This window comes from Malaya genurostris, chromosome 1 (assembly GCF_030247185.1).
Source record: "Malaya genurostris strain Urasoe2022 chromosome 1, Malgen_1.1, whole genome shotgun sequence".
Classification (NCBI taxonomy): Eukaryota; Metazoa; Arthropoda; class Insecta; order Diptera; family Culicidae; genus Malaya; species Malaya genurostris.
In genome coordinates this window covers 88762205-88781727 of record NC_080570.1, presented here as the reverse complement: position 1 = coordinate 88781727, position 19523 = coordinate 88762205, and the positions used below count along the sequence as shown (strand labels likewise).

At 36.2% G+C, this 19523-nt stretch overlaps 1 protein-coding gene across 2 annotated transcripts in view; it reads left to right on the top strand.

Moving 5' to 3' along the window:
- Positions 1 to 19523, top strand: part of LOC131440673 (protein 60A-like) — a 160947-nt gene that overhangs the window by 93302 nt on the left and 48122 nt on the right. For both annotated transcript variants that reach the window (XM_058612157.1, XM_058612158.1), the window contains exons 3-4: positions 6560 to 6746; positions 15745 to 15899. In XM_058612157.1, the coding sequence (XP_058468140.1) occupies positions 6560 to 6746; positions 15745 to 15899 (342 nt within the window). The remainder of the gene's footprint in view (positions 1 to 6559; positions 6747 to 15744; positions 15900 to 19523) is intronic.

Sequence of the window (19523 nt, the reverse complement as noted above, 5' to 3'; positions counted from 1 at the left end):
CTGCGTCTTAGGTGGTCCATTCGGAAAATCCGCTTTTTTATCGACAAATTTTGTTCAGCGATGAGGCTCATTTCTGGTTGAATGGCTACGTAAATAAGCAAAATTGCCGCATTTGGAGTGAAGAGCAACCAGAAGCCGTTCAAGAACTGCCCATGCATCCCGAAAAATGCACTGTTTGGTGTGGTTTGTACGCTGGTGGAATCATTGGACCGTATTTTTTCAAAGATGCTGTTGGACGCAACGTTACAGTGAATGGCGATCGCTATCGTTCGATGCTAACAAACTTTTTGTTGCCAAAAATGGAAGAACTGAACTTGGTTGACATGTGGTTTCAACAAGATGGCGCTACATGCCACACAGCTCGCGATTCTATGGCCATTTTGAGGGAAAACTTCGGAGAACAATTCATCTCAAGAAATGGACCGGTAAGTTGGCCACCAAGATCATGCGATTTGACGCCTTTAGACTATTTTTTGTGGGGCTACGTCAAGTCTAAAGTCTACAGAAATAAGCCAGTAACTATTCCAGCTTTGGAAGACAACATTTCCGAAGAAATTCGGGCTATTCCGGCCGAAATGCTCGAAAAAGTTGCCCAAAATTGGACTTTCCGAATGGACCACCTAAGACGCAGCCGCGGTCAACATTTAAATGAAAATATCTTCAAAAAGTAAATGTCATGTACCAATCTAACGTTTAAAATAAAGAACCGATGAGATTTTGCAAATTTTATGCGTTTTATTGTTTAAAAAAGTTCTCAAGCTCTTAAAAAATCACCCTTTAGTACGATGATTAATTACTACTTATAGCAAAATTGGACACTGTACTTAAACCTACATTTGTATTACTTATTCTAATCTGAGCGAAAACTGATTTTGTAAGTACCGGAAGAGCATGCATTGATAACTGCCAGCGCTCTCGCAGAAATCACCTCTGTTTAGTTACGGGAGCTATCTCTCAGTTAAGTCCGAACGAGCGGCAGCGAGGTCGGACAGCAGGTCATTAAAAACGATGAGGCGTAGCCGCGTTACACCTTTCAAAATTGCAGTAAATTAGAATAATTTCTATTAGGCAACATGTTCATCTGTTATGCCAAATGACCATTATGCCAAATGACCATTATGCCAAATAACCATTATGCCAAACGTGGTCCCCAATAAAACTTTTAGCTTTAGGCTCTATATCCTGTCACGGCTACCGCGACTCGTGCAGCGGTTGAAATCTGCCCAGGCAGTTCGAGTTCACGACAATTGTCCAATGCATTTGGGGACAACTTTCGCTGCCTGTAGGAGCATCGTGCCTTATTAGATAAGTAGATGTGCGCGCAACATAAACTAGAGCTGGAGCGTAAAAGGTGTGTGTTGTAGACAGCGTTTTTGAAAGCTGCAAACAAAATAGTGGCAGACGAGAAAACGGAGTTGCGGTCAATGACGACAAGCATTCGTCGATCAGGTGTCGGGAGAGATGAAGATTGGATGAAACAGGTTAATATTGGATTCTCTAACCTATCGTTCACACACCTATCGTTCCATCGATCATTTTTTCAAAACTGAGAGATAGCTCCCGTAACTAGACATTTTTTTTTTTAACTGAGAGATAGCTCGCGCAACTAGACAGAGGTGATTTCTGCGTGAGCGCTGCCAGTTATCAATGCATGCTCTTCTGGTACTTACAAAATCAGTTTTCGCTCAGATTAGAATAAGTAATACAAATGTAGGTTTAAGTACAGTGTCCAATTTTGCTATAAGTAGTAATTAATCATCGTACTATTAGTAATTTTAGCGAGAAGTAATAGTTTAACATACAATTATTAAATCTAATATATCTTCCACCACATTCACTGTCCGATGTAAACAAACACGAATCTGATGACACCTCTGATGACAGCTAAACGTTTCCGAAAAATAATCGAAGAGATCAACTACTCAGCAATCTAAATACAGGTGTATCAATAACTATATCTACTACAAGCATCGTTGTTGCAATAGCTATCGCTTCGATTCTTATTCAACCTAAAAGGTCATGTAGCATGCAACAAACTATCCAAATGGGGACTATTTAACTTATTAGGAAGGACGAGTTACGTTCGAAGTCTTCACCCACCGCTGCTACCATCAACAACAACAACTTCGGTCGCACTAGTACTCTTTTCAGGACCCGGACAGTAGCATCAGCATTCTGGTATCCCGTGTATGCAATATAAGCCAGGCGCATCACGTGGAAACCTTGAATATACAGTTGCGTTCAAAATAATAGCAGTGGTTATTCGTTAGGATTCAAAACCTAACATTTAATTCAAATCTATATGATAGTGATTATTTCAGGTATCTTTCAACAAAGTTTTGTATGTTTTTTTTTTGAAAATTCATTCATTTGTCAATGAAATTTCCATAGGTATCAAAAGGTCACTGTTCAAAAAAATAGAAATATTAAAGTTCATCTCAAGGAAAAAAGGCGGGTGGGTAATGTTAGAAACATAACTGGATGTCGTGAATACGAAAACAACTGACATGTTCCTTAACACTTCCGAGAATCAATTAGTTGATCAATTGTATGAATTATGCAAGCATTCCCCTTTTCCACATTTTTCGCAAAAACAAAGAAGGCTTCACTTGATCTAGATTACTGTGAATTTCACACAGCGAAAAGTGCAAAAATCAAATCAAACAGTTCTAGATTTGCACTAAACTGAGGATATTTTCCTTCAATTTGCGAGCGAGAAATCCTAATAGTTCTTTAGAAAACATTTAGAGCCATTAGAACGGCTGATTTCGTGTAATGCTCTCCACTGTTGCTTTTTCACCAATGCAAATGACTGGCAGCTGTGACGTAATCGCTCTTGTCGGAAGCGTAACTAGCTTTGCAAACGACACAAAATACATCTGCTCGCATTGACGATAGAATCCAAACTGATTCAATTTTTTTAGGAGCTTTCTTTTACGTGATTTCGTTTGTAGCTTTTTCACTAATGGGCGGTCCTAACGGCTATAAAAATAGCCGCATACAGAATTTTAATGCCGATTATTTCATTTCGGATTTGCATAATTTATTGAAAGCAACTATCAATATGCTGTAGGGATTCGTCTCTAGCATTCAGAAAGACCAAATTGAGGAACTCACTACGATATTCACCACTTTTCGGAACATTTTTCTCGAACGATTTGTTGTACAGCAGCAGATATTTTGTTCTCTTCCTCAGAACGCGTTCTGATTGGCTGGTGTTGACATGGGTCAAATGAGACAGGTTTTTCAATAGTGTACTAATGATTTTGCTATACACGTTTAAGTTGAAAAATTTCGATTCTATTGGTAGTTAGATTATATAAATCCTTCCACAGATCACTGAGCTATGAGCTTTCAAAATACGAGAAAGACAAACGCGCCTTATGAATTATCCTCTTTGATACTCGTTTATACCAAACATTTAAGAAAAGTTTAATTTTGAACTATTTGAGATTATGTCACACAACTGAAAAATTTATCATAAAATTGTGATCATATTTCCGATGGCATGTAGCAAAAATTATGTTGATTCGTTAGATACAACAAGAGATATTCACGATCAAAAACTTATCACTCTCTCAGAGGGTAAATTTTGAAAAGGCACCCCATAGTAAAGTAAGTCGTATTCACGACAAAAGTACGGGTGTGTAATGTCAGAGACATAACTGGATGTCGTGAATACGAATATAACACGCTTTATTTATGCTCTAGAATTCGAATTGGTAGTTAATCGATTGTTTGAATTGTGCAACTTTCCCCTCATTCATTACTAGAAATTTAAACGATGCGCCTAGACTAAATTACAGATAAGTTACATTAAACATTCTGAAACGCAATTAAATATTATGAAATAAGCAATATAGTTCTTTATAATAAAAAAATGTTGGCTCTGAAAAAAATTTTTTTATGAAAGCGTTCGTGATGAAGAGTGACGATTTGAGTTAGTTCAGCACGCAGACTCTGAATTCTAAACCCATATTCCAGAACTAAGCTCTGAAACTTGAAGACGATTTTTCGCCATGATTACCATAATGAGTTTTATAGAGTACAATAAAGTAAATTTCCGCATAATTCTTTAGGAGTATTATTATGGTTCTAAAAAGAACCGAATAGAAGAAGTCTGGAATAAAGAACTGGATCCTGAGTTCAAGAATTAAATTTAGAACCAATAACAGACTCAGAATCCAGTTTCAATTCTAGAATTCCAATTTCGAAACTCAAATTAGTTCCGGAATACAGTTCCAGAATCCAGTTTCAGTACGCAGGCTCTGAATTCTAAACCTATTTTGCGGAACTAAAATTTGAACTTCTCGTTACAACTACCGAGAAGCAAATGATGGCAGTCTTCTCGCATTGATGGCAGGGTTGCCACATTTAAATCTGCATTTTTCAGAAGAAAAATCTGTAAATCTGCATCGGGAGCTCAAAAACCTGTATTGAAGATCTGTATATAGAATTGATAAGAAATCGAAGCACAACGGAATGAAAAAATCTTTAGAACCCAAATCTAATGAAACCAAAACTTTTCTTAGTCTGAATTTTATGATTTTGTAGTTGAAAAAAACGCTGGAAGTTGTTTTTGCGTTGGAGCCTCTCGAAATAATGAGCGTTTGAGGTTTTAACCACGCAGAAGGTGCTCTCTCCGTCGCAGCCGGTTGATGGTTTAACTCTCGCAATGGCAGTCTGCTCGCCTTGAAGGCCAGCAAGCGAATGATAGTTGCTACCTGAGCGTTTGAGGTTTTAACCACGCAGAAGGTGCACTTTCCGTCGCTTCTGGTTGAAGGTTTAACTCCCACGACGTCTGCTACCATCGAACGCACGAAAAGAAATGATCGATTTTCACCACGGTTCCCCTTTTATACGCATTCAGTTGAACACCTCAAAATCGTCGTCCTTGCGCGAAAAACCCAAGCAAAAGTAAAGAGTTTTCCGCATCATTTTGAAATTTTGAGAAAACTTAATTTTTGAGTTGTTTGTGGTTATCTCACACTGTTCAAAATATTATCCTAAATTCCTGATCATATTTTTGATGAAATGGTGAAAGAATTATGTTGCTACCATTAATACAAGTCAAGATATTCACGATTAAGTTCTGCCCATTCTTCCATATGGCTAATTTTGAAAAGGCACCCCATAGTAAAGTAAGTCGTATTCACGACAAAACAAAGTGAAACAAATTCAGTTACTATTGTTCCAGCGAAATGTGCACACACCTTAGTATTTTGTAACGTATCCTCTGTTTTTGATTACGGCTGCGCACCGTCTTGGCATTGAGTCCACAAGAGCTTGGCATCGGGAAACAGGTATTGCCGCCCAGCAATCGCGTACTACAGTCAACAGTTCATAAGCATTTTTCGGCTTCAGAAACAGCGTATTTGACATCTCCCCACAGATTCTCAATAGGGTTGAGGTCGGGAGACTGCGCTGGCCACTCCATAACCTCAATTTTTATCTTGGAACCATGCTTTGGCACGCTTACTGGTATGTTTTGGATCGTTATCCTTCTGAAACAACCATTTCAGGGGCATTTCCTTCTCTGAATAAGAGAAAATTACTTCATAGAGTATAGCGATGTACCCATGTTAGTCCATGATGTCTGGTATGCGATAGACTGGTCCAAAACCATTTTACGAGAACCATCCCCATACCATCATTTTCGCTCCACCGTGTTTCACGGTCTTAACCGTATACTTTGATTGATATTCTGTGCAAGAAGAACGTCGCACGTATTACAGACGACCTTTCGAACCAAACAGGACTATTTTGGACTCATCATCCACAAAACATTGGGCCATTTCTCCTTCGGCCAACTGATATGCATTTTGGAAAACTTCAGACGGTTTGACACATGTCGTTTTGTCAACAAAAGTACCTTCCGAGGACTTCTTGCATACAACTTAGCTTCCATTAATCTTCGTCTGATTGTAACGGTGCTCACAGGTAAGTTCAGCTCATCTTGGATTTTGTTGGAAGTCGTGTTGGGATTTATGTGTGCCAACTTAGCAATTTTTCTGCCGATTCTTTGAGAAGCACATCGTTTCCGGCCACGACGTTCAGTCTTGTCTTTCCATTTTAAAGCATTACTGATCACTTTAGCGGAGCACCCGATTATTTCCTGCACTTCTTTGTAAGTTCTTTGTACCAATCAAGGATTTGATGCAGTTCCGTTTTTCCTTGGTGCAATGCTTACCACGACCCATTATTCTGGAATTCAATAAAAACTAACATGTTTTCCATCTTATTGTCTACATTCTTAATCTTATCGGTAGAGAAAATAAAATGTATTTAAACATATACATATATATATATATATATATATATATATATATATATATATATATATATATATATATATATATATATATATATATATATATATATATATATATATATATATATATATATATATATATATATATATATATATATATATATATATATATATATATATATATATATATATATATATATATATATATATATATATATATATATATATATATATATATATAAACATCACTGCAATACTAATACAAACATTATTTAATCAATTTTTCAGATCATCATGTATCCGAGATACGCCATGAAAAAGGAAGACGACTGTGGTTTGAAACTAATAGTTTAAACGATGGTGTGGAGTTAATATTTGCTGAGCTGCGGCTTCGTAAATGTATCGAACCCAGGAAACACACATACAATACAGAAAACTTTACTGTTGCAGTTTACTCCATTACTAACCTTGATGGGTATAGTTTCACTGGTTTCGTTTTCTTCGTTTCTTTTTGTTTTCAAGATAAGAATTTCACTCAAAATAATTGACTAACTCAACTGAAACTAATAGGACTGTAAAAGAGAATAGAATAGAATATAACTCACACGCACCTAATACAGCAATTCCATGAGAAAAAAACCTTTATAATCCACCTAGTGTGATAATTTCTCTTCTATCATAACAGTCTCATGAAAATATATTTCATACCAATTGATTCAGATTGATTGGAGTAGTTCACAAAAGTATTCTTCAGTGTTTATGTCACACAGTCTTAGAATTGCATAAATCGTCGAGATTTAGTGTCATCTCGAAAATATCAGTGCAAGAAAGTCGATTTTTTTCAAAATCGATTTTTTGATAACACTAAATCTCGACGTTTCATGCAATTTTAAGATTTTTGGCAAAAAAAATTTTCGATTTTGGAAATTTAATGTACTCTCACCCCTGTGGTGCTTTTTAAAGATCGAAAATATTCAACCTTTAACCGCTGGGCAAGCACCTCTTACCCATGTCCGATTTAGCTCAAATTTTGCATGAGGACTTTTTTCGAGGAGCTTGAACTTTTGAACAATAGCGATTTACGAAATTAGAGGTGATCCCAAAAAATCTGCACCTTTATATACATTAGAGCGGTAAAAAACAACGTGTTTTGTCGATTACGTCACTTGTACCATTATATCCCCGGAACCATAAGTCACAGCCATTTGATATTCGAACAAGCATAAGTTTGTAAAAAGTGGTTCAACCATCTCCGAGAATCTTGCGCGGTAAAAATTCAACCCGTTTTGTCAGTTACGTCACTTATATCATCATATCTCCGGAATCAAAAGTCACAGCCATTTGATCTTCGAACTTGATCAATGGCCTAACAATAGCTTTCAAACGGGCTAGACTTGTTAAAATCGGTTCAGTCATCTCTGAGAAAATTAAGCGCGTATAAATATCTTGGAAAAGTACATACACACATACAGACATTTTCGATCTCGTCGAAATGGGTCGAATGGTATATATCCTAGTGATCACAAATTTATGATAAAATTTTCAGTTGTGTGACATAATCTCAAATAATTCAAAATTAAACTTTTCTGAAATGGTATGGTATCAAAGAGGAAAACTCATGACGCGTGTTTACCTTTCTCGTACACTAAAACCTCAATTTACGCGACTTATATATGTATATATGTATTCAGTTAACTAATCAGTCTTTATTAGGACTAACACAAAATCAGTCTTTATCAAGACTTATCTAAGCTGGGAGTCTAATCGAAGACTAATTTAGCCTAGTTAATTTATATTTTTCAAAAATGCCTGCGTTCAACACGGAAGAAATCTCAATCCGTTATTCTAATTTTTTCTAATAACTTAGACGATCTTATAGAATCGAAATGTAAAAATAAAAGACAACGGACGGACTTTCCTTCCGTTGGTCCTATGCCGTCTAACAATATTGTTGATATTCTTCCCGAATCGGATTGTAGCGACATAGAAGAAAATTTTTCAAAAATTCCCAAAATGGACGCTTGTCGTTCAGGGCAGAAACAACAATCTATGCCTCCAGTGACGGTGATGATTTCCGACTATAAAGCATTCCGTACTGAGCTTTCTACTTTTATCCCGGAAGTAGGTAAGTCTCCTTTCAAACCGGACAAAGAGGAGAATGTCGAGTTTTGGTTGATGGATTGGAAGATTACGAACGTCTTATCCGATATTTGTCCGAGAAACTTCATAAATTTATATAAAATCAGACAGACCCTTCAAGGCTGTCTTGAAAGGCTTATCAAATGATTAAAGTACTGATGAAATTAAAAATGAACTAAAAGAATTGCTTTGTCCAATGAATGAAACCACTGATAGCATGTTCAAATTGTGATGGAAATCATAAATCCAATTATTTGAAATGTCCTGTCAGGAAAAATTTTAAACGCTCGTTCGCTTAGACAACAAGTCAAATCAACGCTCAATCGGCCACGTAAAGCTTGTACGTAAATAGGCCTGAATAAAAATATCTTTTAAATATAATAAACGACCTTAAATTTGCAAAACATACCTGAAAAAACGTTTCAAATGCCACGCCTAATTCTTCTAAGGCACTTATGTCTTCGAATTTAAAACAAAAAAACAGGAACGCCTTCCAATTCGTCTTCTAACGAAAACAATCATCATCATCATCATCCTCGTCATCATCTTCTTCTATTGACAGTTACGCTTTGGTAACAGGTAGATAACTACCTCTTAATTCTTCTAATGTAAATAATCAAAACGCAGGAGCGCCTTCCAGTTCATCTTCTAACGAAAACAATTTATTAATAGGTAGATCGGCCAAGTCATCTTCTTCTAATGACAGTTACACTAGTGTAACAGGTAGATATCTACCTACTAATATTCCGAAGTCGACTTAGGCGATATAACGGAAAATAAAATTATCTACCTACAAGATCAACTTTTTCAAATGATCATCCAAATGAATTCGACTTCCTCACTTTTTGAAGCATTTCAAATTGGATGGCAATTTGCAAATAATATTATAATGAATTTAAAATTTAGCAGTGATGTTAAATAATTATTTGAATATTTTAAATTGGAATGCTCGATCTTTAAAATCGAGTGAAGATGAATTTTATAATTTTATTTTATAAGTTCACAAAATTCATATTGCCATTTCTTAAACCAAATGTCTAATTGTAAAGTAATCAACATTATGTGGTTCATCGATTGGACAGGTTTACTGGAATGGGTGGTGGAGTTGCCATTTTTGTCCAACGGCAAATTAATCATCCAATTTTACCTTCTTTCAATACTAAAGTTATTGAAAGCTTGGGAATCGAAGTTGAAACTGTTCATGGAATTTATTTCATCGCTGGAGCATATCTGCCATTCCAATGCACCGGCGAACAATAAAATTTCTTTAAAGGCGATTTGCAAAAACTCACAAGATATCGACCGAAATTTTTCGTAATAGGGGACTTAAATGCAAAGCATGTCCAGCGGAATTGTAGGCAAAATAACAGTAATGGTAAAATACTCCATAATCAATTTTCAGCTGGTTACTTCACAGTTCTTCATCCCAGTAATCCGACTTGCTTCTCTTCCGTAAAAAATCCTTCTACAAATGATCTGGTTCTAACAGATCAAAGTCACAGTTGTGGTGAACCGATTACACATGCTGACTTTGACTCAGATCATCTTTCTGTAACATTCAGACTTTTTTTTTGAACAAATTAAACCATATTCTAAAGCTTTCTGGAAACTTTCTAAGATTCTTAAGAAACCTCAGAAACTAAATCCTGCTCTCAAGGAAGGAAATCAAATACTTCTTACAAATGGCGAAAAAGCTCAAAAACTTGCTCAGCAGTTCGAGAGTGTCCACAATTTTAATTTGAACGTTGTGAGTCCTATTGAAAATGAAGTCTCACTGAAATATGATCATATTTCAACTCAAGTATTATTACCAAATGATATTATTGAGACGAATTTTGGTAAAAATAAGTCAATCATTAGGAAGCATATAAACATGAAGGCTCCGGGTAATGGTGGAATTTTTAATATTCTTATTAAAAAGCTTCCCGATGTTGCATTGAGACTCTTGGTTAAAAAGAACATTCAACTACTCATCAACTTGTAAGAGTAACGAACATGATAAAAGCCAATAAATCTTCTGGGTTATCCACTGGAGTTGCTCTTCTAGAAAAAGCATTCGACAGTGTTTGGCACAAAGGTTTAATAGCAAAAATGTCTGATATCCAGATTCTTATATATTTGATCAAAATGATTCAAAATTATTTAGCTGATCGTACTATTCAGGTTAGCTATTAGAATTGTAAATCTGAATTGCTACCCGCAAATAATTATCTTTCCTCATAAGCCAAGAGCTTCTTTTCTTAAACCAAACAATAATCACATTCTCAAATTGAATGGCTTTTAATTGACAATGTCTGATTAAGCAAAATACTAGGTTTAACGTATGACAAAAACTCACTTTCAAGGATCACATTGAAGAATTCCAGGCAAAGTGTAATAAATATATTTAATTTTTATATCATCTTTTAAACCGAAATTCTAAGCGTTGTCTAAAAAACAAATTATTAATTTATAAACCAATTTTCAGACCAGCCATCCTTTATGCAACACCAATTTGGTCAAGTTGTGGATCCACCAGTAAGAAAACGCTTCAAAGGACTCAGAATAAAATTATGAAAATGATTTTGAAGCGTCCTCCTTGGTTTGGTACAAATTACATAGACATAAAGATACATAGTCTCACAAATATAGAACCATTAGATGTAATGTCACATAATATTATAAGCAAATTCCGACAAAAATAGATGCAATCTTCAATTGAATCGATTTGCTCTGTATTAGTTAGTAAGTTAGTATATAAGTTCCTTTTCCCCATTACACAATACAAGTAGGTTTACAATTTTCCGTACACAAAAATCACAGAATTGCGGAAGCAAATGATGTCTTCATGGTAATAACCAAATCATGTATATAATAGGGCTGAAAAGTCATCACTTATTGCTGAACACCCAATTTGAATCTTAATAATTTAATTTTAACTCGTATTCCAATAAATAGTTATTAAAAAAAGAGAATAGGTTTGAACACCTTCAAATACTTCGTCATCGCTTTTGATGGAGATCTTTTTTTCTCTTTTTTATTTAAAAAAAACACGTTATTAGCTCTTCATATTATCGTATTATAGTGATCGATGAAAGTCAACTTTTTATCTAAAATCGGAAGCGGCGACCACTTGCATACAAACCTGTAACCGCCTCGTTTGCCCGGTCTACTCAAGGCTAGGTTTCTTTGCTTTAGTCGAACAGCACACGAATCAAATCGGTGTGGAGAAGCCGCATTAGATATTTGTTCACTTAGCAAACGGAAAATACCACATATATTTGCTTGGTAGATACAATGCAATGCAATTGCTTTGATGCTTAGTGGCTTATAGTCAACAAATTTCATTGGGAACTCCGTTCTGAGGTTCATGAATCAATCTTTATTCCAGAGTACAAGAATCAATCTTTATTCAAGAAGTACAATTGTAGGTCGACAAAACTGGCGTTAACGTATTATCATTCGTTTGTGTTTATTTTAAATCAATTCCAATTATATTATTAAGACAATTGCAGGAACCGGCGAAATGACATTCGACGAAGTGACCCATTCGGCGAAATGACCCTTTCGGCGAAATGGTTCTCGACGAAATGACTCTGATCCGTGTTTTGTTTCCTACTGAAAGCGATTACTTTACATTTATTAACGTTCATCTTGAAATACCACCTTATCTACCTCAGTTTTTATTTCTAGGAAGAGCTTCATGTCATCGGCATATATCAAAACTTTTATGCTTCAAAATAAAAGATATATCGTTTACAAATAAAATTAATAAGAGAGGGCCTAGTTGGATGTCCTCCCTTTAAACCGAATCATTTGCTGACGATCAGTCAGATACGATTCAAGCCATTTGATTAGTTCAGGACCAGTTCCTATTTTTTGAATAAAAGTCGTTTGAAGTCGTGCGACACTTAAAAAATCCATGTTGCATATTAGTGATTCTATTTTTAACTTGATAAAACATTTTTTCATTGATTATCTCTTCAAAAAGTTTAGGAATGCAGGAGACAATTGCATTTTCTCGATAATTACCCACATCAGATTTTTTCCAATTTTGTAAATCGGTACCAAATAGGAGTCCTTCCATAATTTAGGGAAAATAGCGGTCATGAGTGATTTATAGAAAAGCCAAAACAAAGGAGTGGCTAGTACCAACGGAAATTTTGCATGAATACGGCAAAAATTCCATCAAGTCCGGGAGCTTTGGAGTTATCTAATTTATGGAGCGCTTGCATAATATTTTGGACACTAATGTGATGAATATTAATGTCACAAACATGTTCAGGGGAGGAAACTAAAATATTCACGGTCTCGATCCTCTTCAGAAAACGTAGTATAGGTTTCTTGAAAGTAAATTACAAATACTGTAAAAAATCTTCCGAGTTGTCAGCAGTCTTATCCTTGAAAATCTTTTTTGAAGGAAAAGTATTAGATTTCAGTTTATGTTTTACGTAATTAAAGAAATTCTTCGGGCAAGATTTAATTTCACTCTCCGTTTTTGAATAGTACTCCTCAGAAGCAATTTCAATTGCCAGATTCAATTGATCACAAGTTTGTAAGTAAGTTTCTATTTGGATTTTTAGAGTTAGATCCTCTTAAAAAGTTCCTGATCATTAATAGTATCAAATAAAATATTATAAAACATTTCCACAGATGTTTCAATATTAGACTCTCTGAAAATGGTTTACCAATCAATGGTACTTAATTTTAGCTTTATGTTATCTGAAAGACCTCGTCATACTCATATTCATCGAGTCTATTATACTCAAACAAATATTTGACAACTAAATTGCTGTGTGAAATCTTTCATTTTTCCATAAGGGGGTTAGGGATTCTTCTTGCGAATTTGACAGTAAAAAAATCTAAGTAACAATTTTTAACGTAATTCATTTGGTTGAGTCCTAAGCATGCAACTTGATCGAAGATATATTCGAGGGTTTCATTCACTCCTACCACTGGTAGTAGGATGCTCTCATTTTCAGAGTCTGGGAAAAAGTTAATGTCACGTTGATTGAAGTCACCATAAATGTGTACTTTCACTTCGGAAGGAAGGTTAGTTATGATTTCTTCAGCAATCTGGAAAAACTTTTCATATACTTCTTTACGGGTGTTGTTTGGGGGAAAATACTCTGAGCAGAAAAATATGTGTTTCCTCTGCCAGACGAGTTTTCACCCATACGTGCTCGAGTTCTTTAATTTGCTAACGGCCTAGAAAAGCGGTCTTTCGCAACCGCGAGGAGCACTCTGTCTGGTGGTAGGATGCTGTTGTGTTGTCTTCTTATTATATGATCATTGCTAGGGTAACAAGAGCCACGGAAAAGGTAATCCTTATTGTAATTACTATGATTTCTTAAATTGTTGTTGATGTTGTTTACATTTCTGCTTGTTTCTGCTGATGTAGTCTTCTCGATTCTCGCGCATCATAGTCACTCCAGTCCGATTTCCATACTTTTTTAGTGCCAAGTAAGCCCCATCCAAAATTATCTACTTTGCATAATTCTGCCGCCAAACTGAGGCTTGAGACATGGATTTTTCTGGATTTCTCAACGCCGTTTTCAAGATTTGCGGGTTTCGAGCGGATCAGTTTCTTCGTTGGAAAACACTGCAATCAGGTTAAATAATATCTACTTCTTTGCTAGCTATCTACTTCTATCTCGTCCATAGCATGAATTACGTACAGTGTCACTACCTACCAAGATCAAATGGCTGTGACTTCTGGTTATAGCTGTTGAATTTGTCTTATATGTATTGAACTTGATCGTGAGGTAACGATAGTGTTAAATCGTCAACATATTTGCGGAGCACCGGTATTTTAAACGGTACATTTTTAATCACTGTGTCGATGAGGGTTTCCATGACGATGTCAGCTAATATTGGTGATAGCGGATAGATCGTAGATCCATCTTTTTACCTCCGCAAAATCCATCTCTGAGAAATTTTGGCGTATTGAAAAACACTGGGATTCGCCGGTTACGTCACATACGAGGTCTGTTCAAAAAGTACCCGGAATTCTCATTTTTCTAAAAAAATATTTATTTATTCGTCTACATCTATATGGTCCCCTTCAAAGTAATCCCCCTAGATATAATACACTTATGCCAGCGTTTTTTCCAGTCTTCGAAACACCCCTGATAGTCACTTTTTGTAATGCTCTGTAGCACTCTCAGCGATTCTGCCTTTATCACTTCAATCGATGAAAAACGCTGTCCTTTCATGGGTCTCTTCAACTTTGGGAACAGGAAAAAATCACATGGAGCGATATCTGGTGAATAAGGTGGTTGGGGCATGATTAAAGTCTTGTTTTTAGCCAAAAAATTACGAATAAGCAACGATGAATGAGCAGGTGCGTTATCGTGGTGCAAAACCCATGTATTGTTTTTCCATAAATCGGGCCAACTGATATGCCAACTTCATCAGCAACTTCTCTAATAGTGATTCGGCGATCATCCATAATCATTTTTTTGCACTTTTCCCACATTTTCATCGATTATTGACGTGCTGGGTCGACCGGAGCGTTCGTCGTCTTCAACGTCTTCGCGGCCATCTTGGAAACGCTTATACCACTCGTAAACACTTGTTTTTTTCATAGCAGACTCACCGTAGGCTCTCTGTAACATTTCGCACTCTTGGTTACACTTTATTTCATTTTTCACGCAAAATTTAATACAAGTTCTTTGACTCTTCAATTCTTCCATTGTTTAAAATAACAAAAATCGCCGAGCTAAAAAACACGTCTACACCAGCCGCTACAAGACAGAATGTAAACAATGAATACAGCTGAAAATTTCACCATACATTAGGGACATATGTACCAACACAATAAAAAAAAATTGACCACCGGACTCTCCAGACGCGCGCAATTAAAAAAATCCGGGAACTTTTTGAACAGACCTCGTATAACATTACATCTCTCGAACCAAAAATGTTCGCCATAACCCTTTCAAATTTGATTGACACTGTTAGCTTCCAAATTAGCCTATGTTTATCGAAAGTCATCTTTATTTTTATTTTTAATAACAAACAAATATGTATAAGTCTTACGAACAAAAACTTAAGTTGATATAGCCAATCACTGTAAGGTAATATCTTACCTTTGTTTCAGTTTACAAGTCTGTAATTTCAATGCACTACAAATATTACCTTTATTTTGCAAAACATCATCGTTTAATTAACATAAGATCGTTTTATTCGTATTCACGGCAATTCTATTTTGTTTGTTCCTCTAAATTTTTATTGAGGGTGGCGCCAGGAAAACAAAAATATCAATCAAGCTACATTTTTTATAATTAGGAAATTATTCATAATTATTAGAATAGGAAATAGTTAATTGAGTTTCGTTTATTTTTCGTCTACAGACAAGAAATACTACTGAAGCTGTCAGAAATAGATGTATCACCAGAATTTGATGGATGGATCGAGCTCAATGTTACTTCTGCAGTTTTGGATTGGACAAATAACGAACAATTAAATAGAGGATTATACGTCGAAGCATATTCCAAATTACGGACAGGTAACAATATTATTATCTATGATGGAACAGAAAACAGTTTCAACCCTCATAGTCAGGGGTGGCAACAGTGGCGAGCAAGGAACTTTTTTTCCGCCTCCCTTCTCCCCGATATTCCGGTAACTGGGATAAATGTTTGGAAATTTGGTGAAGATATTCTATGAACATACAGGAACATCGCTTTGTATCAACAGTACCCAATTGAAAAATCTGTTTGAATTGACCTATGGTTTCACGAGCCAATCACAGTTATAATGAGTAGCTCTGTCATATGTTTTGGTCAGTTGATGTCAACCCAGGCAGCAGAGTGGACGTTTTTCATTTGTTCTGTTATTCCTCCATTGAATACACACCTGGAAAATATCGTGTAAATCTACGTCTTCTAAGACCGACATATACGAGCGTAAAAAATAACACATTTTTACAGTAAATCTTACAAATATTTAATGCATTCTGACATTTTTTTAAGTCTTGAATCATGTAAATCTTTCGTCTACATTAAAAGTAGTGTATGTTCGACACATATGTAGATCATTCTTGTAAAATTCAGTCAAATTACAAATTACGTTCTTATGATTTGAGTCATATGCGAATTTACGTCACCTTTAAATTCAATTATTTTTTACTGTGTAGATGAAAGAAAATTGGTGCTCATGGAGACGTGCTGTATACCAAATACTAGTTGAATTCGTTTGCTGCACAGCGTGAGCTCAGGGTTCTTTATTCATTTTATTGCTCTGCTATACAGCGATCCAAACTGAAATGCGAAATTTCAGATATAAGGTAACGGTTTCAGTTGTCATCTAAGCTCCTGTAGTCATCTCATATACGAAACCCATTAGTTACAACGAGATCTGCTGTTTCTGTTCGATGAATTGACTCGAACTATTTTTTTTTTGGTTATAGTTTCTTAGAGCCGAAGCAGAGATATAGTATTCGATTTTATCACTATTCGTTGATTGAAAAACAAGTATTTGGAAAAATGATACTGCGACTCTACTAATGAGATGACTATTTGTATAATAGCCTGATTTTTCTCTCCTAAGATGGATGGTATGCACTTATACTTTTTCTTTGTACATCTGAATATCAATTAGTTGATCGATTGTGTGACTTTGCAAGCTTTCCACTTTCTTGCTTCTAGAATTAGAAACGATACACCCAAAGTACAGATTAGTTACATTGATCATTCTGACATACAATTAAATATTATGATAAAATAATGGTGGTTAAAAAAAACTTTTTACGAAGGCGTTCGTGATGGAGAGTAACGAGTTGAGTTCGAATCTAATCTGAGTCGGTGCTATGCATTTTATATAGCAAATCAGCAGAAAATTCTACTACATACTACAACTGGTTGAAAAATTTGTCGTATACTGCACTTTCATTGCCGTCTGCTCTTCCTGACGAACGAAGTCCAAATTAGAGCACGATTTTTTAGGTTTTGTACCACGCAAAAGATCTGCTGACGACTGCTGCTCCCGACGATCGAAGCCCAAATGAAAGCACGACCTGGACGTTTCACGCTTTATACTTGGTTTGTTCTTACTGATGTTGATAAGAGAATCTCACCTCCGTCTGAAGCACTAGAAGAAATGAACATCAAAAGATATTCGTGATAAAATTCTGCCCATTCTTGTACAGGGTAAATTTTGAAAAGGTGCCCAAGAGTAAAGTAAGTCGTATTCACGACAAAAAATCATTTTTCTTCCAAGTTCGCATAAGGGTCTTGTGATAAAAAAAGGGTCTTGTGATAAAAAAATGTGTAAAGTGTAAATAATCTGGGGGCATATAATGATCTAGAACCGTGGGAGTGCATCCAAACTAATAAACAAAAACCAGTTGTTTGTTTGGAAAGTTTGTTAGTTATGCTTTGCTAAAAATCGAAATCTTTTCGTGCCAAAATTAGAAGACTTTTTCCAGATTCTGCAGTCTCGGTTTGAAATTTTAAACACACTTCTCCCTGTAAATCCAGATTGCCTTTTGTTTGGGTTTTTTATTTGTGAAAATCAGTTGAGCCGTTGCGGAATAAAGTGAATGGGTTTTGTTTCGGAGTTTTTGGCCATAATTGCAAGGTACCAGATATATCTGAAGTCGATTCGTATGGCAAGCAAGTGATAACACCTACATTTTGGAAGTTTTAAGCTCAAGTTAGAAGATTGTTTCCTTTTTTGCGTCGTCACATTATACGACGGCTTGAAATTTCAAACACACACATGACTCTGTGATTCCGGAATCAGATGAAATTCAGCAATTCTATAAAGAATCGCAAGTCCTTTCATTTGATTCTAAGTTTAAGAAAATTGGGTGAGTTCCCTTTTGGAGTTTTCTTTCGGAACCTAACAGTATAACTGTCAGTCCTGGGGTGTCGTTTGCTGTATCAAGCATACGTCTCCACATAACTTGGTCCATGGCTGCTCGTCGCTTGATCGCTGCGCTCCCCTTCTTCTTGTACCAGTCGGATTAGATTCAAGAACCATTTTCACAGGGCTGTCGTCCGATATCCTTGTGACATGCCTAGCCCATCGTAGACGTCCGATTTTAGCTGTCCGTACGATGAGTGGTTATCCTAGCAGCTGTTGCAGTTCGTGATTCATACGCCGTCTCCACGTTCCGTCTTCCATCTGCACTCCGCCATAGATGGCCCTCAATACCTTTATTTCGAAAACACTAAGTGCGCGTGGTGCTCTGCCAACATAGTCCAGGTCTCGTGGCCATAGAGAACAACCGGTGTAATGAGCGTTTTGTAGATGGTAAATTTCATGCGGTGGCGTACTTTTCTCGATCGTAGGGTTTTTCTGAGTCCAAAGTACGCACAATTTTCTGCCAAAATACGCCTCTGGATTTTTCTGCTGGTATCCTTATCGGTGGTCACCAGTGAGCCCATATACACGAATATATGGTGGAGGCGTACTGTTTCTTCTCTAGAGCCTCTTCCTCTCATGTATTTTGTTTTTGATGCATTAATGGCCAGTCCAATACGCATAGCTTCAGCTTTTTGTTCGATGTATGTTTCCATCAACTTATCAAGGTTACGTGTCACAATATCAATATCGTATGCGAAGCCAAATACCTGTATGGACTTTCGGAAGATCGTGCCACTCGTGTTGATTCTCGCTCTTCGAAAGCAATATTGCAATATTGAACAAGATACAAGAGAGTCCATCACCTATCCGTAGCTCTTTTTGAGATTCGAAGGGACTCGAGAGCGTCCCAGATACTCGGACGTAGCACATCACTCTATCTATCGTTACATCGACCAATCGCGTCAGTTTATCCGGAAAATCGTGCTCGTGCATGATCTGCCATAGTTGTTCTCGATCGATTGTGTCGTATGCCGCTATGAATAATTAATAGGTGATGCATGGGTAAGTTGCATTCACGACACTTCTGGAGTACTTGTCTTATCGCGAATATGTGATCCGTAGTGGCGCAGGCTCCAGTAAATCCCGCTTCCTTGATTGTTCGCAACTGCCTTTTTACAGGCGGAATGAACGGAACAAACACAAAACACGGTTAATACGATTACAGAATATAGTTAGCTATCTCTGCTTTTAATTTCATTTTGAATATGATCGAATTGGAGATTTGTTTGAGTTCACCAGGAAGAGTATTATACAACGATGT